The 25,219-nt window shown below is 43.3% G+C and overlaps 1 protein-coding gene and 2 long non-coding RNA genes across 3 annotated transcripts in view; 1 reads left to right on the top strand and 2 right to left on the bottom strand.

The window, feature by feature from the left end:
* LOC310679235 overlaps positions 1-4,134 on the bottom strand; it is an 8,443-nt gene extending 4,309 nt beyond the window's left edge. Inside the window, exon 1 of the long non-coding RNA XR_014512170.1 lies at positions 170-4,134. This is a non-coding gene — a long non-coding RNA (uncharacterized lncRNA). The remainder of the gene's footprint in view (positions 1-169) is intronic.
* CHMP4B (charged multivesicular body protein 4B) overlaps positions 1-8,718 on the top strand; it is a 12,471-nt gene extending 3,753 nt beyond the window's left edge. The window contains exons 2-5 of the mRNA XM_083444099.1: positions 5,202-5,379; positions 6,173-6,287; positions 6,630-6,756; positions 7,910-8,718. Coding sequence (XP_083300225.1) covers positions 5,202-5,379; positions 6,173-6,287; positions 6,630-6,756; positions 7,910-7,977 — 488 coding nt within the window. The 3' untranslated portion in view covers positions 7,978-8,718. The remainder of the gene's footprint in view (positions 1-5,201; positions 5,380-6,172; positions 6,288-6,629; positions 6,757-7,909) is intronic.
* On the bottom strand, positions 8,100-25,219 carry LOC310679236. The gene is made up of 3 exons (XR_014512171.1): positions 20,902-25,219; positions 18,463-20,177; positions 8,100-17,984 (listed from the first exon to the last, which is right to left on the bottom strand). It is a non-coding gene; the product is annotated as an uncharacterized lncRNA (long non-coding RNA).

Here is a 25,219-nt window from a genome sequence, read left to right as displayed (position 1 = left end):
GGAGAAGAGGACGACAGAGGACGAGATGGTTAGACAGTGTTCTCGAAGCTACAGACATGAATCTGACCAAACTGCGGGTGGCAGTGGAAGACAGAAGTGCCTGGCGTGCTCTGGTCCATGGGGTCACGAAGAGTCGGACACGACTGAACGACTAAACAACAACAACCACACTAGTCAGTGTGGGAGAAGATACTTGCTTCTTGCTTGCCTGTGACAGTAGTTCATACTACCTTGAGACTAGACTGAGGGCCAGCTTGGGCATGTTGAAGGTCTGAGATCAGAATCTCCTGTATGCTTGTAAACCTCAAAACATCTATGGGGAAGGAACACTAGGAAAGGTGTTTAAAATGAGCAAGCAAGCAAGCAAGCAAACAAACAAACAAAAATCTAATGCTATTTCCCTGATCTAAATCATTCCCTAAGCTCCAGGAGGAAAATGTCAGGTACAGATGTACATTTCAGCAATATCTTGTCATTCTTCTTAAAATTAAAGTGTTACTGCATCCCTTCATGCTGATTAGCGTGCATAGAATTAGAGAAAAATTGCTATGGTTGTCCCCCCAAACTTGCCAGTTTCAGCAGAAATCATGGTGTGTGTATGTACAATGCTACATTGCGTGTTGCAAGTGCCTACCATTATGAAAGTTGAGCAATAGAGCTCCACTATACTGTATCTGCTAATAGTAAAAAATACATTTGCAGTGAGGTCAAGGAGGTTAAAATTTGAAAAACCTATTCCCTGATGTATACAACTCTCAGACTCTCGATGAGTAAGGACTTTCCCTTCATGTGAAGAAAGCTGCAGCAGATTGAGCTAATAGTGTGTCCCACAGTCAAGATGGCAGTTACTGCACGTGCTGTAGAGGAAAGTGAGGGGCAGATGGGGCTCATCAACCTGGGAAGGTAGTCCATCTAAGAGAAGGAAAACTCTGGTCCTAAATCTCCACTGCCTTGTGGGACAACTTCGGAGAAGAAAAGGCTAAGGAGCAAACCCTACACAAATCCAGAGTGGAGTCCCTAAGGTGGTGGGATGGCACCTTGTACGCCTTCTTCTGGTCAACTACAGCCAAGCTGATGCCAAATGTATTGCTCTGCTTTTCTTTGGACCACATCAGCAAGGCAGAGAGGAGGATCTTGTCATCTGGGCAGCCCAGGACCTCCATACATACGGCCCAGGCTTGTTCCCTGGGGAGGTTACTTTGGTGCTCGGTTTGACTTCACCCCAGAGGTGCAGTCCATTGTTTCTTGAGACGGATGGATGTCAGCAACAACTCTATACCGAAGATTCTTCAAATACTATAAAGATGCATTTTTAGAGAGGATGATACAAAAAACATAGGCTGAAATGTGACTGTAAGCTGATCTTCCTTTATGGTACCAGTTGATTATAAATCTTGGTACAAGTGCATTTAAAACTGCATTTCAGTCCTTTGCACAGAAATGACAATTGCAAGAAAGAATCTGTTGAGCAGCAACGTAGCACATTTGAAACCTGTCTACGTCCCATCAAAATGAATGGAATTGCACTAAAGTTGTCAATATCCCAATTTCCACTGCAGATTGCTGTTTACGTTGAGTTTAATCTTAAGAGTTCCACAAGAATCTGCATGCAGTTCTTAATGAGTGAAGTTTAGTGCTTCTGATGATGCGAGTTAGTGATTCAAGTTTATTGAGTGCTAAAAGGAATTTTTTGCTATAAAGGAGAATTGCTATTCCTTAATTTGCAAGTCTCTTTTAAGAGGCATAATAGATTAGGGTCATCTCTGGTGAAACATACAGTGTAAATAATGGAGCATAACTTCATATGACTGGGATGTTGAGGCTTCTGTTTTCCCTGCTTAGTGAAATGTTCAGATTCATAATATTGTAAAGAAGATGCTAAATTTTATTATCATCTCTTAAGAAGTTATCTTTTTACCTCTGGATAGATAATGCTCTGGTAATAAATACAATTAATTTTTAGCTCAGTGGGAATTTATAACAAGAACAATTTTGCTGGAAATGACTTGTAAAAAAATTCAGTGCCTGAAAACTTCATTGTAACAGAACACTATATTCTCACAATTACCTGATTCAGATGGTCAAAATGACTTACTGCCACCTGACACTTAAATGCCCAGAAACAACACTCTGCCCAGGTGGTATATGAACAGATCTATTTCAGTGTTGGCCTGCGTCATATGTTAATTTAACTTGTGTTGTTGCTGAAAATAGGTAAAGTTGCATAGGGTTAGGCAACAAACTGGGCTGCTATTTGTAGAATAGCATCATATGATTCTTTGAAAAGATGGCTTTTAGAAGATAATGGAACTCATCCTGGCAGAAACAGTGCAGTGGCTCTACCATAACACTTGACCTACAGTTTGAATGTTTTACAGTGGAAAGCAGCTCAAATTCCAGCATTCATAGAGGGCAGCCAGATGAGGGAAACTTCTAAATGTAGGTTTTGTTTACTTCTTGAAAAGGTTTCACAAACTGCAGATGGCCGGAGCTGTATTCCTGCTCAGTATAATTCCTGTTTAAGGTTTTAAACGATAAATTCATTTAATTAGGAACTTTCAGTGGGCAGTGGACAATGGTAACTGTTGCATCTTAATTTTAATGGTATAATGAAATTTCCTTTGCTATAGATGTTTAGCTCTCAAAATTAAAAACGGACACCTGATTGCATACTATTTAATGTGAATAGCCTGGTATAGCCATTTCAGTTTTGCAACTGGCTATAATTCTGCTTGAGTACCAATTACTACATCAGTTCTAACTGACCCAAACTGATCCGCTTCCATGTGTACCAGGCAGCCTAGTTTCTTGTATCTTGTTCAGTATTCCTGCTTGCATTTTCCAGTTCTCCGCTATGATAACATGCTAGAGTGAACTAGAAAATCTACACCTATGCAGAAGATTGCCTCCTTTATATATATATAAGATTTTATTAAAGGTTTTTCATAATACAATACAATAAAAGAAACTAATCTAAATAAAAACAAAAACAGAGAAAGAAAGACAAAACAGTCATACGCCTTGCTTGAGTACTATATTTTCTGGCGTATAAGACGACTGGGCGTATAAGACGACCCCCGACTTTTCCAGTTAAAATTTAGAGTTTGGGATATACTCACCGTTTAAGACTACCCCTCTTTTAACGCACACCAAATAAAAATTAGAAAAACCAGTCTTCAGTCCGGCTCGGAAATCCGCTCCACTTCCCAGTGGCCCGGGGAGGGGGGGGCATGGCCGGGTCCGTTTAAACAGAGGAGCGAGCTGGAGGGCTTCCTCTTTGGCTCACTTCCTCAATCGCTAGGACGTCGCTGAACTTCGCTCAGTTATTCCTTTTGTCGGACCTGCTGAAGCATTTTGGGGGGATTTTTTACTGCTTTCGTTGAGCCGCTCTCGTGGAATTTGCTTGGGACGTGGAACAGCTGACAGGTGCCATTGCAACCCAGGGTGGCTGGAAAAAAGCCTTTATCGGACGCCCCGATCAATTGGCAGTGGGTGAGTCCATCACTGTGCGTGGGGAGCAGGGCATTTGAGGGGAATGCTGCCTCAATTGCCGCTCTCGCTTTGCAACTTTGCCGCCCTTGTGGCGAGAAAGCTTCTAGGTTTCTCTGTTCCCGGCCACCTCCCCCTCTCAGCTTCCCCTGCCCGAACTGCTCCCTTCGTCGTTGCCCTCGTGGCTTGATAATCGGCTTCCTTCCCCTCTCCCAGCCATTTTCTACCTTTGCTTGCCCCTTCGGCTGTGCCACGCTCTGCTGTGCTTAATGCTGTTGTTGATTCCCTGCCTTTGTGGTGAGCCTTTCCTTTTCTTTTACTGCGGAGGCTGCTTGGGCTGAGGCAGCGGCCATGTGTCTAGTTGCTGGGGCAATGCGAGGCCGCCATTTTGGACCACATGGTCTACTACCGGGAATGGTTAGGGTCATTCTATTGTTGGTGATTGGGGAGGCTTCTGGGGCCAATTTCCAAGTGTATTTCTGCTTCATCTAGAGAGCTTGGTGTCCTCCGATTTAATTTGCTGTCGTTTTGTTCTTTGGTGGGGAGTTGCTGCAGGAGCTGCTGCTGTAGCTGGCGTAGAAGACGAGCCCCGACTTTTGAGAAGATTTTCCTGGGTTTAAAAGTAGTCTTATACGCCAGAAAATACAGTACAGTAGTGCCCCGCAAGACGAATGCCTTGCAAGACGGAAAACCCGCTAGACGAAAGGGTTTTCCAATGCGCTTCGCAGGACGAATTTCTCTATGGGCTTGCTTCGCAAGACGAAAATGTCTTGCGATTCTTGCGATTTTTTTTTGCTCCCCTCCCCCTTTTTCTAAGGCACTAAGCTGCTAATAGCCTTTTAGCAGCTAATCCGCTAATCCCTTAAGCCTTTAATAGCCGCTAATCCGCTAATAGGGTTGCTTCGCAAGACGAAAAAACCGCTAGACGAAGAGACTCACGGAACGGATTCTTTTCGTCTTGCGAGGCACCACTGTACTTGAACATGCTTATCTCCTTTCATAGCATCCTCTGAAGAAGTGCAGGATTGTAGGGGGGTGTGTGTGAAATTTCCAATGCTGAGAAAAAAAATTGAAGTGCCCCCGCCAAGCTGAGTTTTAATTGACACCAAGAAATGGGAGATCCTCATTGCCTCACTTTTTCCCTGAGGAGAAGGTGCCCTAGGGGTGGTTCTCCTGCAGCTACTTATGCCTGCCCTGTACCATATGTCCTTGCTTACTCAGAGTGTTCTCTTCTCTTTCCTGCCCCCAAAGTATCTTAGATGGTGGTCATATAAAGTGCTTCCATTTCTTACATAGTGACTAAGACAAAACATCCAGATTTTATGCATTTCCTGTGCTCATTTTACTTGACGTTCTTGTGTAGTTTGAATAATTCTTTGAGCCTTCTCTCTCATTACCTGCTAGTCTACCATATTAGAAAGATTGAATGAAGGTTTATTTGTCAACAAGCCTGTCATGCCTTGTGTGCTGAGCATCTAAGCTTCTAGTACTTGGCTGTTGGCCGTAGATCCTGCAGTTTGATACTGAGTAGACAAACAACTCAGCAACAAAATTGATTTGCTTAGAGAAAGACACCTATTGGTAACAAAGATGCGAGAGGCATAATTGGTAGCATAAATTTTAAGTGGTTTTATGTTCTGAACATCATGCTTGTAGAAACAGTTTTAGATGCACATTGTATATCAATCATCATTTGTCTTGTTTTTGTCCAGCTGCACTTCAAGCCCTAAAACGAAAGAAGAGGTATGAGAAGCAGCTTGCACAAATCGATGGCACATTATCAACAATCGAATTCCAGAGGGAAGCCCTGGAAAATGCCAACACCAACACAGAAGTGCTCAAGAATATGGGATTTGCTGCCAAAGCAATGAAAGCTGCTCACGACAACATGTAAGATGCTCTTCATCATTGCTTCATTGAATGGTCCAGCTTTTCATTGAGTGCAGTACAAAGGGACAAATTCATTCTTTGCCCATAGTCCCTCTTTTTGGGATAGTTCTGGACAGTTATTATAAACCAGTCTGCACACAGTAACTCAAATTCTACATTGTGCAGTGGGACTTGTTTCTGTAAAAGTATGCACAGACGTGGTATAAGCTTTCAAGTACAGTGGTACCTTGGGTTACATACGCTTCAGGCTAAGAACTTTGCTTCAGGATGAGAACAGAAATCGTGCTCCGGTGGCGCAGCAGCAGCAGGAGGCCCCATTAGCTAAAGTGGTGCTTCAGGTTAAGAACAGTTTCAGATTAAGTACGGACCTCCGGAATGAATTAAGTGCTTTACCCGAGGTACCACTGTAACTGATCATGCTAAGGATCTTTACATGTAGACATGCTTTATCTGTAAGCAGCATATAGTTTGAAAAGCATGTGGCTTTCATGGTCAAAGTCTTTGGATTTTACCTCCAGATTATGCAACTGAATAGATGCAAACAAGTTATAATTATTAGAGCAACCAGTTATTACTGTTACAATTTTTATTTAAATTAGTCTGAATTCTTGCTCAAGAAATAATGATTTCAAAGGAAGAAGTTGTTTTAAATCAGCATTTTTGTTTTCTTGATGATTTGAATCAGTTTGCCCTGGTGGTTAGCTGAATATTTCCTTAAAGCTATTGAGACTTGTAATGATCTCCAAGACTAAACAGGTGTATGGTTCAAATAACTTAAATCCTTTTCCTACAGGGATATTGACAAAGTAGATGAACTAATGCAAGACATTGCAGAACAGCAGGAGTTAGCAGAAGAAATTTCAACAGCTATCTCCAAGCCTGTGGGAATCGGTGAAGAATTTGATGAGGTAAGAACCAAACAGTTGAAGACAAGTGATGTTTGTACACGTACAAACTTAAGGATTTCAAAACACACTTACTACTTGTGACTCAAAATATTATGTAATGAGAACAAACTCATGGATTTTCCATCTTAAATAACAACAGAAATGTGAGTTTAGTACTCTGGCTTGCTCTTAGGAACAACAGAATAATTTGGATATGTAAACGTTTTGAGACACCTAGAATGCCCAGTTGTGTTGAGTTGGACATGAAGGTTTCTTACAATTATATGATGTTACAAAATTGGCAACAGTGATTTCTGGTGCTAGCACCTGTAACCGCAGTTTGTCTCTCTCCTTCAATAATAGGATGAACTGATGGCTGAACTAGAGGAACTTGAACAGGAAGAATTGGATAAAAACTTGCTGGAGATCAGTGGTCCTGAAACAGTTCCACTTCCCAATGTGCCCTCAATATCTATACCTTCAAAACCAGGTGAGTGCCTTGCAAATGCTAAAGACAGGAGCATCTTATAACAAGTGCATTTGTCAAAAAAGCATTGTAATATGCCATTCTTGTGATTTTATTTCTCAACTACTGTGCAAAATTTACACACACTAATCTGTTTCACAAAAGGAAAGCCAGTTAAGTTCCCTAGTTGTCTTTATCTACAGATCTAAAGTCATGGTTCTCAAAGCTGGGGGGGAGGGCTTCCTCAGGATCTATCTCTGACACCTTAGACCCCATAAGCAGTTCTCTGATCGTCTATTCCAACTAATCAATGGTTTCCAGGTTGGAATATTTCATTTGCTTTTATTCCCCCAGGGATGAGAACAATTCTCTCTCGAAGAAAAGGAACTTGGGTGACAAAATTCTTCCCCCATACCTTTAGTTTGAGAATCACTGTCTTGGGTATGAGAACAAATGGATGTGGTTCTGGTTACATTCCCTTGCCCATAGTGTTGTAGTATTGCACTGTTCTGATGGCAGCATGCAGATGTTGCCCATGTGTGGACAACACAGCAAGGAGCTTTTTAAACATGCCCTCCATTTTTCCATATAACCTGGCGTACCACCCCAGGGAAGCAAGCACCACTTCAAAACACTGTCTGCCATTTGGCTACTAAGCCATATTTAAGGAGATTCTATTGACATAATCCTTAGAGAACTCGGGCTTGGATACCTGAAAGCATCCCTTTTAGGCTCCCAACTAGGCCTCTCCATTTCTTGAGATCCTTGTACTGGTTGTGCCACTGTCACAGATGTACATTATGCAGCAATCTGGGAGAGGGTCTTTAGTGGCAACTGCCTTGTAGAGCTTCCTCTTTTCTGAAATAAGGCAAGCAACTCTTGAATTTTCAGAACATGCTTAGTACTTGTTCACTCAGGTATTTGTTGGTTGCTAAAATAATTACTTGGGATGGGGTGTGTATTTGCGTGACATAATTTTGTTGTGATTTTAAATATTTGATGATGTTAGTTTTTATTTTATTTTATTTTTTGTATTATGTTTACATGCCAGGAACTGTTCTTGTATTGGCCAGATGAAGAGTGGGTGTATAGATACCTAAAATAAAATAAATACATTGAGCAACTGCATACAATCACAACGCAGTGCTTAATCTTGTGGTGTTGTGTCTTTTTCTAGCTAAGAAGAAAGAAGAAGAAGAGGATGATGACATGAAAGAGCTAGAAGCCTGGGCTGAAAACATATAACTACACCAGCTGCCCAGCTGGAGAAACAATTGAGACTCTGCTCACCTGTTGCTACAGGTGCATGTATGGGTGGGAGACATCATTAAGCGCAACGCCTTTATTTCGTTAATCCCATAGTTGTGGGAATTGCATTCTGCATAGCATGGTCTGAGCAAGGGAAACAAAGTTTCCAAAGAAAGTTGCCTGCAGTTTAGGGTGTTGACTTACTTTCAATAATAAACCTTATTGGCAAAATTCCAACATTCAGCTTCTGGACTATGCTAATGCCACTGCTGGATCACCATCTTTCAGAGTTCTGACCATGCTGAATCTGACTCGGGATACGAAGCCTGTAACTTAATTTGATGGAAACGCTTTTAGAAGTCTTGTAAAGTATTTCAAAAGGAAAAGTCCTAAGCCGTTATTGGCTTATTATGCTTAGATGTACAAATGCATCACTTAGGCTTTTAGTTCTTTAAAGTCTCTATTTATATCCATTGGTGGCATTGACACTCCTCTCTCCGCATTACACTCACTTGGTCGCTGTTCCCAGTTGGATTTGGTGAGGTGGATTTGGAATGTTGAAGTAATTCTATGATGGAAGTAGGTGAAATTGACACTAGCTGTACATTTTTCTACATAGCACCTGGAATGTTGATTGCTATCTGTGATATCCAATTCCCATTCAGACACAAACATACGTTTATTTTAAATAAGGATCTATGGTTTGCACTGTATTAAATACCTTGATTGATTTTCGTACCTGTCTGATGTCTTCACTATGCATGTATGTAACAGAAACTTGGAGAACCTTGTTGGGATTTCCCCCACCCCAATTTGTACATCGGTATTCTCTGGTACTTTGGTCTTCCTTCGAGGCAGAAGTGTAGATATCCAAGTATGTGCCACTTTGGTTCTTAAGTTGAATATTCAGAATAGTATATGCTAGAAATACTAATACATTCTCCCCTCCCCCCAAATGAACAGAATTTGAATAGTGCTAAGCAGTGCCTGTTTTTGAAAGCTTACTGCTGTGTCAGCCCATCTGATGTTGAATCCATTTGCCACATGGTGTTCATTAATTTGCTACAAACAACAACTCTGTGCCAGAGCCAGAAGCATTGCCTTGGTTAATAATAGAAGGGCCTTTGCTCTTCATTCTGCATAAGTACATCATACGTTTTTCAGCATTCAACCTTTCAGCATTCTATATGGAACTCTGCTGCCAAGTATTTGTATAAAAGGAAGAAAACAGACAACCGCTACTGAAAATACACAACATCCCACAGTAACTATCTTAGTATTGGTTTTGGAAAGGCTTAGTCCAAATGCTGGCTGAGGCAGCTGTCTTGGCAGTTTCTCTGCTCCATAATATGGTAGAAATCTCATTTGAAAATTTCCCTGGGGTATAGCTGAAGATTATAGTCTGATATGCATTATGGTTGCTGCTGTTTTCAGCATACCCTTGTTTCCTATTAATGGTGTCCTTGTGCTTCCTATATCTGTGGATGTTCCGCTCCTCAGGATTGTGTGCCCATTTTCTCAAGAATGGTAAATTATGCAATTGTAATTAATGTTCTCATGCATTCCCCTGCCGCCATGCACCATAGGGGATGTGCGAACCCCCGCCCCCCAAAAGTCAAGGGCTGAACTCCAATGCTAGTTATGATCAGAGTAGCCCCATTAAAATGAATGGACTTTAAAGTCCATTGATTCTAATTAGTCTATCTCAGTATGATTTAATGTGAAATATATTCCTTCCATGTAGTTCTGAAGTAGCTACAATTTTGTCTGGTCATCTTGAACCCCTGTCACGTGGCTTCCTGTGGAAATTGCCTAATTTTGTCTCTTTCAAAGATGGCTGGAATACAGCGATACGCTACATTGCCGGTCCCTTTTGTAGATTTGTACTTGCAGTAATCCCCACTCTGTTATTAAAGCTGATCATCCTATTGAGGACTGTGATTGCAAGGGTTTAGAAAATTAGCCAGAGTGCCTAAATGAGATTCTTCTGAACCAGAGAGCTGTAATAAGTCTAATCAATATAATGAATATGTTAAACCCCTTATTTCTGCTTCCGTGGACTAAGTCCCAGAGTCACATCTGTATATGGCTTTCACAGTTCTTCTACCTTTTCCTTTCTCCTTTTTCTTGCCTAAACTATTGTATTCACCTGGAATTCTCTCTTTAAATAGAAATAATACAAAATTCATTATAAAAATTATGAGGAAAAGTACAATCAAAGGCTGGGAGGGCTTCTCAAATTAAGTCTTGTTTACAAGCTCCCTTCATATGTTATCTTGCAGACAACTTACTACAGTCAAACCTCAGTTCCCGAACAGCTCCGTTTTAGAACGTATTGGCTCCTGAATGCCAAAAACCCAGAAGTAAATGTTCCGGTTTTCAAACATTTTTTTGGAAGCTGAATGTCCAACACAGCTTCCGCTTGAGTGCAGGAAGCTCTTGCAGCCAATTGGAAGCTGTGCCCTGGTTGTCAACTGTTTTGGAAGCCGAACGGGCTTCTGGAACACATTATGTTCAACTGAGGTTTGACTGTAGAAGATTATAGATGATTATATTCTTCATCCTAGTACATGATATGAGCAATTTTTAAAGAATTTATAACTTTATTGATTTTCCTGAGAAACATCAGTAAAAACAGAAATGGCACAATGTATTAAATTATCCCATGTCCTCCTCCCTCTGGATTACAAATGTAAGACAGTTTAATAAAATCAACTTCGCATTTCTAGAATGTACATCTCTATAACATCAGTGACTTTGTACTTCTCAAATATAGATCCATCCTGTTAACAGCTTCATCAAGAGCTGTATGAAACAAATCATACAGTTTAGGTGCATGTAGTCTAGTCTTAAGGGATGTGCTATATATCTTTAGCTACTGTGAACATAGACTATCCAAATGCAATTCCAACCCTTTGATCTTTGTTGCTGGAAGGCTGTGGCAGGCATACTTGCCTGCTGTTAGAGAGGCTCTGTTCTTGCAGCTATGGAAAGCATATGGAGCACTTCTGCTGCAGAGTTTTCACCCGTGTTAGCCAACCTACAACTCCATAGCAAGGCTTTATGGGGCAAGGGCAAATTACAGCTGACAAGGAATATTCTGTATCCTAAGCTACTCCATTCCCCTGAGATGGGTCTAATTTGGGTGCCTCAGCTCTGCCAGCATGGAATTGGCACAGCAAAATATAGAGAGCACACACACCGGCAATACATGTGCTATGCCCTAGCAGGCCTTTGGGTGTGGTGATCAATCTGCTGGTCCTATTGGGGGTTAGTATTGCTCAGGGACGCGGGTGGCGCTGTGGGTTAAACCACAGAGCCTAGGACTTGCCGATCACAAGGTCCGCGGTTCGAATCCCCGCGACGGGGTGAGCTCCCATTGCTCAGGCCCTGCTCCTGCCAACCTAGCAGTTCAAAAGCACGTCAAAGTGCAAGTAGATAAATAGGTACCGCTCCAGTGGGAAGGTAAACGGCGTTTCCATGCGCTGCTCTGGTTCGGCAGAAGCAGCTTTGTCATGCTGGCCACATGTACGTTGGCTCCCTCGGCCAATAAAGCGAGATGAGCGCTGCAACCTCAGAGTTGGTCACGACTGGACCTAATGGTCAGGGGTCCCTTTACCTTTACCTATTGCTCAGTTACTTGCATTTGTAGTCTCTCCCCGCCCCCGGTCTCTTACATCCTCAGCAAAGCAACAGATGAATCATATGGTATACAGGGCCGAAATATTAATACAATACAATGCTTAAAAAAGTAAACTAAAAATGGAAGACTACCACAACCTACCAGTGTATATTTAGATGTGAGTCTCACACAGAAGGGTATAGAAGCTGATTCGCACAGAGAGAGAGAGAGAGAAGAACATGCTGATTCTTAATACTTCCCGCAATATTTTATAATAACTCAAGGACTGCCTCTCTGCATATGAACTGATGTGGACCATCTGACCATCATCTGAAGCCCTTCTTCACATGTCTCCTCCATGAGAGGTCCAGAGGATGACAACACGAGAAGGGGCCTTTTCTGCGGTGGCTCCCTGGCTCCCTGCGGTGCTCTCCCCAAGAAAGCTTGCCTGGTGCCTTTGTTACATATCTTTAGGCGCCAGTTAAAAACATTCCTCTTCTCCCAGGCCTTTGGCTATTTAAACAATCTATGGCCTTTTAAAATGTGTGGGGTGGTCACTGTTTTTGTTTGTTACTTTGTTATGTATTTTTGTGTTTTATATTGTAAACCACCCTGTGATCCTTGAATGAAGGCAGTATAGAAATTTAATTAATAATGAGATACTCAGAAAATCATTCTCCCAAACATGATCTCTGTTTACAATGCCTTTGTCAGGAAAGTAGTATTCTTGGTTTGATGCTCATATATGAGAGTCTCCTTCCTTACTATGAAATTTGATGGCTGTTCAGAATAGATCATATAGTTGTGGCACTGTATGCTCTTCCAAGCATTTTATTTCTCTGCCTCTCCACTTTTCAGAGTTTGATTTATCTTACTTACCAGAGCTGGTTGGTAATGGGGAATTTTAGCCTTCAGAGTAATCACTGATGCTTATTTGTTGATGGTTTGTGTAATGCTTAAGCTTTAAGATTTCACATGAGATATGCAGTGGGATGGTCCATGTACGCATCTGCATTTCAGCCTTGGCCATTCACAAATCAATGGAATGCTTAACTGAGCCACAGAAATGAAATTCCTGTATTTGAACACTGGGTGGCAACCTTACACCATTCCATGTAAAATCTGTACTTCCTTAGGAAATCAGATGAATTTTGAAAGCTCATATATTATTATTTTCTTTTTATGTTCCTGTAGTTCCTCAATATAGGTAGTTTAGGGGAGTCAGGTTATTAGCTGTTGTATATTAATCTAGCTCAAGTGGAGTATTTTTTTATCAAGGAATATAGGTAAAGGAAAAGGACCCCTGGACAGTTAAGTCCAGTCAAAGGCAGCTATGGGATTTCGATGCTCATCTTGCTTTCAGGCCGAGGGAGCCGGCGTTTGTCCACAGACAGCTTTCCGGGTCATGTGGCCAGCATGACTAAACCACTTCTGGGGCAACGAAAAACCATGAAGGAAACCAGAGCACACGGAAACTCTCTGGAATATAACGTGTGACTAGTGGCATGTGTAATTTAGAGATCTGTTGAATCCTCTGCCGCACTTGTACAACTACCTGCCATGATCTGCACTGCACTGTGGCTAGTACCAATGGGCAACCAACTCACATGATCTGTGCTATTGATATATGCTTATGTCCTATGCAAGAAATAGTGTTGACAGTGGAGTCTTAAATTCTCCCGACTGCACATTTTCAATCTGTTCTGCAATAGTTAGGTGTGTAGGAAGCTGCCTTATTGCCAGGTCAGACCGTTAGTTCATCTGGCGCAGTATAGTCTTACAGTGACTGACAATGGCTCTCCATGGTTTGACAGGGAGTCTCTCCCAGCTTTATATAGAGATGCCAGGGGTCAAACCTCAGACCTTCTGCATGCAAAGTGGTTGCATCTACCACTGAGCTGCATCCCTTCCCTTTGTTGCCCTGATCAAATGACCTTTACTGGAAGGTGGGCTGGAGTGCAACCTTGCTGGTTCTTGATCTTTCTGTACCAGTAGGCTCTGTGGACCGGGTGTTGGAGGCACTGTAATATGGTGGTTCTGCTCTTATTTACAACATCAATACCAGAGAGAATTGGGAAGCTCCTCAGTCCCCTGCCCCTTGTCCTGCAGGATACCATATTGCTGTCAATGCTGTTTGATATCTATATGAAGCCACTGAGAGTAATTGGGGTTTTGGAATGCAGTGTCGTCAGCATGACACCAAACTTCTCTCTTCCATCTGAATCAGGAGAGGCTGTTTAGGAGCTCAACCAGTGTCTAGAGGCAATAATGGGCCAGATGAAAGACAGTACCTGATAAGACGAAGGTACTCTTGGGGAGCATTTCCTGGGTCCATGGGGTTGAGTTACAGTCAAACATCGGTTCCTGAATGCCTCCGTTTTGAAACATTTTGGCTCCTGAATGCCAAAAACCTGGAAGTAACTGCTCCGGTTTTTGAACAATTTTCAGAAGTGGAACATGCTACATGGCTTCCATTTTGAGTTTCCCTATTGTATTGAGGCTTCCGCTTTCAGTTTTTGGTTGTCGAACGTTTTGGAAGTCAAACGGTCTTCCTTAACAGATTACATTTGACAACCAAGGTTTGACCATACTGGTCTGTTCTGGATGGTGTTACCCTTCTCTTGAAGGTCATAGCTTGGGAATGCTCTTGAAGCTTTAGTGACACTCCTTGTCTGTGCCCAGCTACAGCTGATTCATAAGCTATTCTCCTTCTATGACTGGGATAGCTTAGCTATGGTACTATGTACTGTCATGTTTAGGCTGTGAAACTCCTTGCTTTCCTCTGCAAATAGCAGCTTCACAAAATCTGCCCTTTACTGAGTTAGACTACAGGTCCATCTAGCTTACTATTGTCCCTGGTGATGGCTTTCCAGAGTTTCAGTTGGTTCAGCCATACCTGTATATGCTGAGGATTGAACCCAGGACTGTCTGATAGCAAAACATTTGGTCTATCAATGAGCACTGAGGCTACTCCTCAAAGTCATACACCTTGCTTGATTACTTGAAGCTGTTTGTGTGAACCAACTCCGATGAAAAGCATTATGTTTAGAAGGATCTGAGATCTGGCTTAATAGTGAAATATTTTCAAACTACTACGTTAGTGTTAAAAGTGTGACCTTCATCATTCACACATGCAAGTTGGTGCTCTGCTCCTGAAATCATAAACATGCATGGGTGAGCCACCCCTCCATTTTTGGTCCAGACACCTGTATCCAACAGACTGTTATCCTCCTCCATGTTAGATTTCTTGCTCATCAACTCCCACTGAAGCTGGTTTATTTAATGGATTTTGGTATGGCCTACTAAAATAGGGTCTGGTCCCTGTTGGGAGGTTTCAGAGGTTGGCATGATACAGATGGAATCTGAATGTGCATGCCATGTAGTAACTCACATCCTTGCTGCAGTACCAAAATGAGAATACGGTAAGCCCACGCCTAAAGCCAAAATTGTGTATAGTCAAAACACATTGGGTGCAATGTTGGGCAGGTCTTTTTCCCCTTTCTGCCCCCCTCTTTAATTTTTGTTGCCTGGTGCGTGAAGCAGAATGTGCACAAGTTAAATGTGTGTAGGTTGTGGGCTTACTGTAATGACAAGCACATGTGCAGTATTGATAAACCACCTGTAGATGCCACTCGTGTCCTGGCTGTATATCAGCATCCTTCACTTTAGCAGTGGGATTCTGTCTTGTGTACACTGCTGTACATTCCCAGCAGTACAGGGTAGCGTTGTGTTATTGCAAGAGTCAGGTAATTATAGGAACAGTGATGTGAAAGCAAGGCTTCTGTCAGCAGAAAGTTCATCCCTACAATATTGTAGCCTTTGGGGGGTATGTTTCCTCTTTTAACAATAAGTAGAGCGCTGTTGAAAAGCAATTAACTTAGACTTTAATGGCATAAAATTCTCATTGACTGCAGTGGAATTTGGTCCCCATAAGCATTTTGACAGACGAGACAGGTGCAGAAGGGGTTTCAGGTTCATTTAAGCAACCTCTCCATGTGAAATCTTAAATAAATAAAATAAAAAATAAAAAACCACCAGCCTGGATTGTGCATAGCACATGGCAGCAAGCAGGAGGCTTGCTCACACATTACGCTGAACACACGGACAACCTTGCATGTGCAAGTGTCTGTGGGAAAGAATGTAGACTTGTTGATTTGTACAACTCAATCACTGTGTACACCGACTATGCACTTGTTGAATTTACATGTGAATAAATGTAGGACTGTACAGCTCAACTATCTGTGTGCACAGATCGTACACTTGTTAAATGAACTGCATGCACAAATAAGGATTTCTCATGCAGCTGTGCAAGTTACATGAGGAAGAGTTGTAGTGGTCTGTTAGGCTGAATTAATGTGCTCACAGTGAACAATTCAGAACAATCTCTCTTGGACAACAGGGTGATTAAAGGAGGACAAAAGGAGGACATAATCAATGTCCATATCTGGCAATGAGTGGAAATGGAGAAGGGAGAGCCATGAGTGAAGCAGATAAAGACAAATGAATGTCAGCTCCAACAGTAATTCCCATTTCCCTTTGGCTCATTTCAGATTTGGCGATTAGCATTCCCTCCCCTCGTTGAACTTGTTTTTGCCCAATGGTAATTTATAGATGATAAGTCCTGGACATGGGGTTGTGTCGCTTACTTTGCAGGCAATGCCTCGAGATGCTGAATAGCACCTCCTTTTGCAGGCTGCTTTCCGGTGGCCAACCTTTGGTGCTAACCTGTCCTTGCTTTTGTGCTGTAAGCTGCATGCTGAATAATAATGATAATGATAATAACTTATTATTTATACCCTGCCCATCTGGATGGGCTTCCCCAGCCACTTTGGGCGGCTTTCAAATATTAAAATGCAGTAATGCATCAAACATTAAAAGCTTCCCTAAACAGGGCTGCCTTTAGATGTCTTCTAAAAGTCTGGTAGTTGTTGTTCTCTTTGACATCTGGTGGGAGGGTGTTCCACAGGGCGGGTGCCACTACCAAGAAGGCCCTCTGCCTGGTTCCCTGTAACTTGGCTTCTCACAGTGAGGGAACCGCCAGAAGACCCTTGGTGCTGGACCTCAGTGTCCGGGTAGAAGGGGGGGTGGAGACGCTCCTTCAGGTATACTTAGCTGAGGTCGTTTAGAGCTTGAAAGGTCAGCACCAACACTTTGAATTGTGCTCAGAAACATACTGGGAGCCAATGTAGGTCTTTCAAGACCGGTGTTATGTGGTCTTGGCAGCCGCCCCCAGTCACCAGTCTAGCTGCCGCGTTCTGGATTAGTTGTAGTTTCCGGGTCTTCTTCAAAGGTAGCCCCACATAGAGTGCATTGTAGTAATCCAAGTGAGAGATAACTAGAGCATGCACCACTCTGGCGGGACAGTCCGCAGGCAAGTAGGGTCTCAGCCTGCCTACCAGATAGAGCTGGTAAAGAGCTGCCCTAGACACAGAATTGACCTGCACCTCCATGGACAGCTGTGAGTCCAAAATGACTCCCAGGCTGCGCACCTGACTTTCCACAGTCTGTGGGAGGAAAGAGAGAGCACTTTTTTGGAAGGGTTCAGTAAGATGTTAGATCACAATCAAGCAGGGATTCAGAAGCTGTGGACTAGCTGACCGTTGGGGTCCCTCTCAACTGTTCATTTCTATGATTCTATAAGTACGAGTGACTGCAGCATCTTAAATCCCATTTTGCTCTATAATATCCATACAGAAGCCACTATTTATGCCACCCATAGCACATTACGGCTCAGCTGGGGTGGTGGCAGTGCAGAAGCAAAAGAGAGCATGGCTGCTGCACCTTTTGGAGTTACGCAGAAGAGGGCATTTCTGCTGGTACACCTCACATTAAGGCAGAGAAGGGCTGTAGCTTAGTGGTAAGACATATCCTTTGCATGCAAAAGGCCACAGGTTCAATTCCCGGTGACTCCAGGTACAATTGTGAGCATCCACCCTGCTATTTTCTTTGCACATTTCTACATGTGTCACTGCACCTAAGTATGTCATTTTAGCAGCATAGCCATTTTAAATTTTGCATTTAAAATACTTCTTTTAAGTGTGTAGGGCACTTTAAAAAAAAGGTGGAAAAACATTTTAGCACAAATTTAAAAATTGTTTCCAGAACCCCGCACCTCTAAAATTGTGCTGAAATGAAGAGGCATTAGGCTGAACTGCCTGAAACATCACTGTGCATGTTGAAACCTTGCCTCTTCAAGAAGGCAGTAGTGCTCAGGCGATCTTTGCCTGTGGAGAATCCTTTCTGTACCCCAAAGCCATTCAGAAGTCTCAAGGATATGGAAGAACCACAGGGGAAACACAGGCCAGCAATAATTTGAGGATGATGTTATACAGATGCCCTCAGAAAGGGAGTAAACAAAGAGTGATAATCCCAGAGTAAATACCTGTAGGGATATCGCAGAGTGGGGAAGTGGGGTCCGGAGGGAGCACACTTCCCCACCAGCAGGCAGCCACAGTCTGCCTGCACGCGTGACCTTGGGGTGCAGGGGCAACCCGCCCCCAAGACAAGCCACAGCTGTCTGTACATCATTCCACCTCTGCCTGACCTTTCGCAATCTCAGCAGTTTGCGGTGTCCTGTCTGTAACCCTTTTCCATGAGACCTTTTGTCTCCTACGTCATACACTGTGCAAGGGGAAAATGACACTGTGGAACAGGTGCCAAAATAACTTTGCACCACCCCACGATTTCGGGACGGAAGATGTGTAAAGGTCACAGCCCAAAAATGTATTTGCCTAGCTTGCATGTTTGTCTCAATAAAAGGAGGCTCCACAGGAATGGTGGTAGCTCGCTCGCTCGCTTCAGACCACCTGTGTGCAGCTCACATCATGATCAACACCTGTCTTGGGCCTTCACTTCAATACCCAGTGTGTGAGCTCAGCCACCCTTACACTTTCATCTGGGTGGAATCCTATTAGTGGTACCGACTTGGAACGTTGCAGCATCTTTTTTGGCAAGAGCCCACTCACTGAGGAGAGCTCCTGGCAATGTTTGCAACTGTAAAATATTTTCAATGTCTCTTCTAAAGCACATTAAATTTTCATAAATTGGAGGCTAATGTTTTAAACATGTCTCATTACAGGAGAGAAATTCGCCAGTCATCTCTGTTAATTAAAACCATTTTTCCCCTTCTCTCAAATTCAGAAAAGAGAGAAAAGCTTAAAGCAATGATGGGAAAGGCAAAGAGGGGTGCTAGCCTGCCCCACTAGGAAACATTTTCAGCCAGCAGCAATTATTTCCAGTTTCTGGGACCAAGGTTTTGCAAAGCTTGTTCATCCAGTTTATCCATCTTGCCTTTTGACTAATCACCAGGGCAGCAGAGAGAATCTTGCTGCATTGGGTGAAGTTGGGATTTGTTTTGTTTGACCTCCCACTTAACTTCAATGGGACTTCTTTCAGATCTGCATATGAATTAAGCTGAATTAACAAATGCAAAGGATTGAACACAGCCATTTTGTTTCACAAGAGTCAGAACCCCTTATAATTATATGTATTTTACAAACATAGGCTCCACACTATCTCCTTTCCCCTTCCTAGGTGGCTTACAATTATTATTATTATTTTTAAAAAAGCTTTCAAGATACAAAACAAAACTGAGTGAAACCGCAGCAAAAACAATGCTATAAAGCAAAGCTGTATTCCGATCTGCATGTGTGTCTATAAACAAATGAGCTTGTGTTTTGCCTGCATGCTCATGGAACTAATTTGGGGAAACTGCTGGAAGTGATTGTGTTCCTCAGGTGATATTGCAATGGATATGATCACTAGTTTAGAAACACCAGCATTGCCTTGCTTATTTGGGGGAAATTGGCAAGAACCAACAAATACCAATCTTAACAAATCTACAATGTTTATTTACACAAAATGGCGAATGGGGAGTAAATGGCCTTGCGGCTTGAAGCACCAACAAAGAAGGATAGTAAGATGGTTGGTTGTTACACATTGCACAGTATACCCAAACTCACATGGAACACAGTGGGTGCTATTCAGCCAATTTTTACTGAAAGCAAACCTATTGATGATGATGATGATGATGATGATGATATTTATACCCTGCCCATCTGGCTGGGTTTCCCCAGACACTTGAGGCGGCTTACAGTATATATAAAAAATTGTAAAAGATCAGACATTGAAAATTTCCCAATACAGGGCTGCCTTCAGATGTCTTCCAAAAGTCAGACAGTTGTTGATTTAGGTTGTTTAATGTAGGTTCATTCATTTCAGTGGGTCAGCTCTGAGAAAAGCTTACTTGAACGCCTCCCAATTCCCAGCTGAGACAGATGGTCCAGAACAATAACTTTGTCAATGGTACTGAAAGCTCCTGAGAGGTTGAGGATGAGCAAATAGGATTATACTCTCCCCATATAAGTGATCCAACACTGGCAACCAGGATAGGTTCATTGCCAAACCCAGAATAGAAGAAAGGCAGAAATGGATGTACATAATCAGGGTCACCCAAGATTGCCTAGAGTTTTAGAACACCTTGTACAGGATATAAGCGAGTAGAAAAATCTTTAGGGTCCCAGAAGAGTTTCTTCAGAAGTAATATCATTATCACCTCCTTCTAGATAGCTGTGTGCTGGTCCCGTGGGCTAACCAGTCCAAGGTCAAAGGTGCGGTATGGAGGCAGTCCATAAAAGTTGAAGCTGGATGTAGGGCAGGTAGTCGGGTGAGGTCAGGAGTGCCGGCAGGATAGCAGGACAGGGTTCAGGCAGGAACTGACAACCAACGAAGTTGCTCCCATAACTTGGGACTGAGGCTGGCTGGCTTTTATCTGCCCCGAGGCACAGGACAGCCCGATCCTCAGGTGACTCTCCTCTCCTGGCCTGGAGGCGAGCACTCCTCCTGTGGGAACTTAGTTCCCCCCACCTCTTTGCCCTGAGCCTTTGCAGGGTTCCTGGACCCAGAGACAACCCCAGCTTCCGGGGCTGAGAGTGGAGCACCTGCAGGCAATGGGTCCTCCACCCCCTCAGGAGCCAGAGCAGACTCAGCTGGTGCCTGCACCGGAGGATCCAGCACAGGTGAGCAGTGGCGTAGCGTGGGGGGTGCAGGGGGGCCGGCCGCACCGGGCACAACATCTGGGGGTTAGGGTTAGGGGGCGCAAATCCACGGGTTAGGGGGCGCAAATTACTTGCCTTGCCCCGGGTGCTGACAACCCACGCTACGCCACTGCAGGTGAGGACCCTTCATGCTCATGCCCCAGCCCTGGCTCAGCTGGTTCTGGAGGCGGGGAATCCTGTGCAGGCTGGGATTCCTCAGGTTCAGCATCCGGATCCGAATCCCAGGCCATCACAAGTTGGGACTACTTAGTTTCATAATGCAGTATTAATCTCTTCCTGGATCCATCTAGTCATTCATTTCATGCTCAATATTATCAGTCAGGTAGGCAAGCAGCCAAATAATAAGCCATTCCTTTCCAAGCACCTTTTCTGCATCCTCAGGCTGCAATAACCAAAATTCATCCAAAGAAATATGACTTAGCTGTGACTGTTCTGCCCACAGGATGGCATGCAAGTCAAGACAGATTCAAGCAACTGTGTTGTCACAGTGCTTAGCAAACAATTCACAATGGGTTCACTGAAGTTTCCTTAAGATCAGCTGCATGCCCCCTTGGAAAAAGGCCTGGAGCACTCAGAATAGCTTCACAGGAAGGCACTGCAATGTTGGAGGGGAAAGTATTTATTCTCTGCTTCCATGACTGCTGTATAATTGATTTGCATTGAGTTGGTGAGGCCAACAGATAGCCTGGCAGGCAGGGGAATCTGCCCTGTAGATTGGGAGGAGGAAAGGGAAGAGAGCTTAAAGTGGTGGATCAGTCATCAAGCTTGCAGGACCATGGACAGGTCACTGAGGGCAAGGAATGCATGGAAATGAAATCCAAGCTTCAAAGGGCACCTTGTATTCTTCCAAGACATCCCCCTCCCACCCCAATGGCTCAAGAGTTGTGATCCTTGGTCTGGAGCCTTGAAGGCACTTCTTGGATACTGAGACATGGTTCCTTGGAGGGGAGTCTGGCTTGGGAGGAACTCTCTTTGGTTGTCCTTGTTCAAGAGTTCTGCGTTCTAGAGATGCTGCTTCTCTGCTGGGAATGTGGAAGAGAAGAACTCAGCTGGATCCTTTCCTTCTGTGCCTAACTCCTGGTGGCAGTTTAGGACATCGTGACAAGAGTGGACCCTAATAATCATAGAATTGTAGGGTTGGAAGGGACCCCGAGGGTCTTTTAGCCCAACCCCCTGCAATGCAGGAATCTCAACTAAAGCATCCATGACAGATGACCATCCAACCTCTGCTTAAAAACCTCCAAGGAAGGAGAACCCACAACGTCCCACGGGATTCAATTCCACTGTCAAACAGCTCTTATGATCAGAAAGTTCTTCCTGATGTTTAGTCAGAATTTCCTTTCTTGTATCTTGAGTCCATTGGTTCAAGTCCTGCCCTCCAGAGCAGAAGGAAACACACTTGATCCCGTCTCCATGTGACAGCCCTTTAGATATTTGAAAATGGCTATCATATCTCCTCTCAGCCACCTCTATTCCATCTCACTCAATGGTTCCTCATAAAGCTTGGTTTCTAGATCCGTGATCATCTTGGTTGCCCTCCTCTGCATGTCACTATCCTTCTTAAATTTGTATACCACCCTTTACCCACAGGTATTAAGTTGTGGCACCCAGAACAGGATAGAATATTCCAGGTGTATATGAATTACCTTGAGTTTCTCTGTGTGCTTTATCTTTAGTGTTATATTTTCATTTTTTTAAAAAAATCTCTATGTTCTCCTGGCTCCACATGTTATGTATGACAAATATTGCAATATCTATTATGGTAGGGTATTTGGGGGTAGGGTGTGCACTAGAATTATGCCTAGTCCATTGTAATATATAGTTTCATCTGTTATGCTAGGTTTATACAAATACACAATGAAACCATTTTCCTCAAGAACAGGCTGAAGAGTTTATTTATAGTAAGGAACTGATTCATTGGTACTTCCTATCCAGTTGATCGGGAATGAGCTTTGCAACCTCAGTATATCTGATAAGATATAATGTACAGGATAAGACACCTCCATGTTCTATTGTTCTTGATTTATATTTGCATTTTCTGCAGGTATCTGTATCCATTGTCATTGTTCACTGGCAGCAAGTACAGAGCTTTGGATAGCAAAGACAAACCCTTTAGTTTCTGCTTTAAATTGACCTGCCTTTAGACTTTTCACTGATGAGGGTATGCCCACATCTCCATTGCTAAAGCTGTCTGGGTATTGCCAGTCATTGGTGTAGCTCTAAAGAGTCGATATGCAGTGATGGCTGCAGGGCATCCCTAATTATTATCATTGTATGATTATCCAGTTGTTGGGTAATCTTAGAAGGGGGCATGGCTATGAGGGTGTGTGGCTGTGACTGTCATAAAGGGACCCTGCAGTTCTGGATTTGCCACTACACAACTATTCCCATTGCAGGGTTTTGGAATTCCCTGTCTCGGTCCTTTCTTTTGTTGATACTGAGAGTGGATGGAATAATTCATCACTGAGTTTTAGAGAGGCGAAAGTTTAATCAGCCTAGGCCACCGCCTGGAAAACTGGGTGATCAGGTGCCTGATTGAGAAGAGTACACTCTACCTTTTTCAAATCTCAGGACAGACAGACTTTCCACTGAGAGATTTTCCTGATGCTTTCTGAACTTCATCACGGATGTGCAGGCTAACGAGCTAATTCAAGTCTTCATCAGACCGCTTAATTATACCCATTGAGTAAGTCAGAGCTGGGACAGCTCCAGTGTTAATTTCACTGGGCATTTCCCCCCTGTTTAGCTGTAAGCTAAGTTTTCACTATTTTAAGAAATGTCTGCCTATGGAGATACTGGTAAGAGAATCTTAAACCTGAGTGGTCACTCTAATTGTTCCTACTGATACTGAAGTTCCTTTACATGGAATTGCTAGCAAGTACAAGGAGCAGATTAGAGTCTACCAGGTGTTCTGGAAGTTCTTCATATTTACAGAGCAATCCTATGGGGAGGGGAAATCCATAGCAGAAGAACTGCTAAATGCAAAGTGTCTCTGGGCTCCCATTAGCAAGGCAGAAATATTATGTGCGAATACTTTGTAACTTTTCTACCACCGTTTATTACTGATCTGCCCATTCTTATCTTTAGGTGGGGGTGTGTGTTTTTTTTTGGGGGGGGGGCGTATTTCCCCTCCTATTGGTAACATATGCCAGTCTCAGACCTGGCATATTTCCTCCCCCTTTCTTTTGTGTGTGAGTGGTGGTGGGTGGTTGGGGTTCTGGCAAAGGAAGGGGTTTGGATCTAGTGGATCCAGAGCCTCACCTGATCTGCCCCAACCTGCCTGTGGAATGACCCCCTTTCCCCTCTCTGTGCTGGATCACTGATGGCAAAGGAGACGTTTTCCCCATTGCTCTGGGCAGGCATCCAGGAGCAGATCTCCCCTTTGTTGAGAGAGAGAGAGAGAGAGAGAGAGAGAACGCGAAAGCGAAAGCAAAAGCGAGCGCTTGCTCCTTTATATCCTATGGCCCCTGGGATGTCCTCCCAGGGACCATGAGATCACACATTTTCTAAAAGGCCAAGTGACATTTTTAGATGAAAATTGTTGTGGCTCCTATGAGCCTGTCAAGTCTAGTTGGAGATTCATCCATACACCAGGTGTTTGTTTACTTTCCCATTAGATTTCCTATGCTATAAGAGCATCCTTAGAGGTCCTGCTCCATGTGTCATCTTTTCATTGATTTAAATGATGCTCCGTTCAGGATATATCCCCCCCCCAGTGGTGCCATAGTTATAAAACATGATTGGTCACCTCTTTGATGGCTGGAGTCTTGCTGCTGCTGTTTTTAGTGCTTCTTATCTAGATTTTAAATCCCCCCTCCCCAATATAACCTTTGTAATTGTCATGTTCTTCTCCATGCTATATTATATTGGTTGCTTTGATTTTCTAAACAAAAAAAACAAAAAAACCCCAAACAAGCCATTGAGCTCAATTACCTTGAGCTCAATTGTATCATAAGGCAGCAGAGAAACCCTGTCAATCAATAAGAAGAAACAGCATAGTGTTGCCAATAGAATGTTGGATGTGGAATAGGGAAGCAGCAAGCGAATGATGGGAAGAAGCAACCCTCCTTTCAAGCACTTGCTTCTGTATGCAGGCTTCTGCTTTCCTCCTTTCTCGGCTGTGGCAAGACTGCTAGCATTTTTGTTATTCTCTGTAAGCTGCTACATTGGCTGGGAAGATGGAAGGATGGTTGTCATTTCCAGAGGGATCTCAGACTGGGATGCTTTGGGCAGCCTGGGCAGAAATGAACAGGCTCAGTTTTACTTTCTGGCTCCTCCTTCTTCACCCTGGTAATCCTTTTCCCTGCCCATAAACCTGCTGAACTGAAAGGTGTTTGCAGTCACACAAGGACAGGGGTGTGTTTAAATTTTGCCTGCCCCCTGAGGGCAATGAGATAAATTTAATTGCCCTCATTGTGGAATCCCTTGCAGATGACTGCAGTGCCTGCAGACAGATAGACAGACGGGTTGTGTATCCATAAAGCGGAATGAAGAAATGCCATGGTGCATCTGCTTTTGGTTTTCCTCAATACCTTAGGTAAAAAAAAAGGTAAAGGACCCC

The sequence above is a fragment of the Podarcis tiliguerta genome (assembly GCF_965153285.1).
Source record: "Podarcis tiliguerta genome assembly, chromosome: 6".
Classification (NCBI taxonomy): Eukaryota; Metazoa; Chordata; class Lepidosauria; order Squamata; family Lacertidae; genus Podarcis; species Podarcis tiliguerta.
This window is presented reverse-complemented; position numbering and strand designations above follow the sequence as displayed.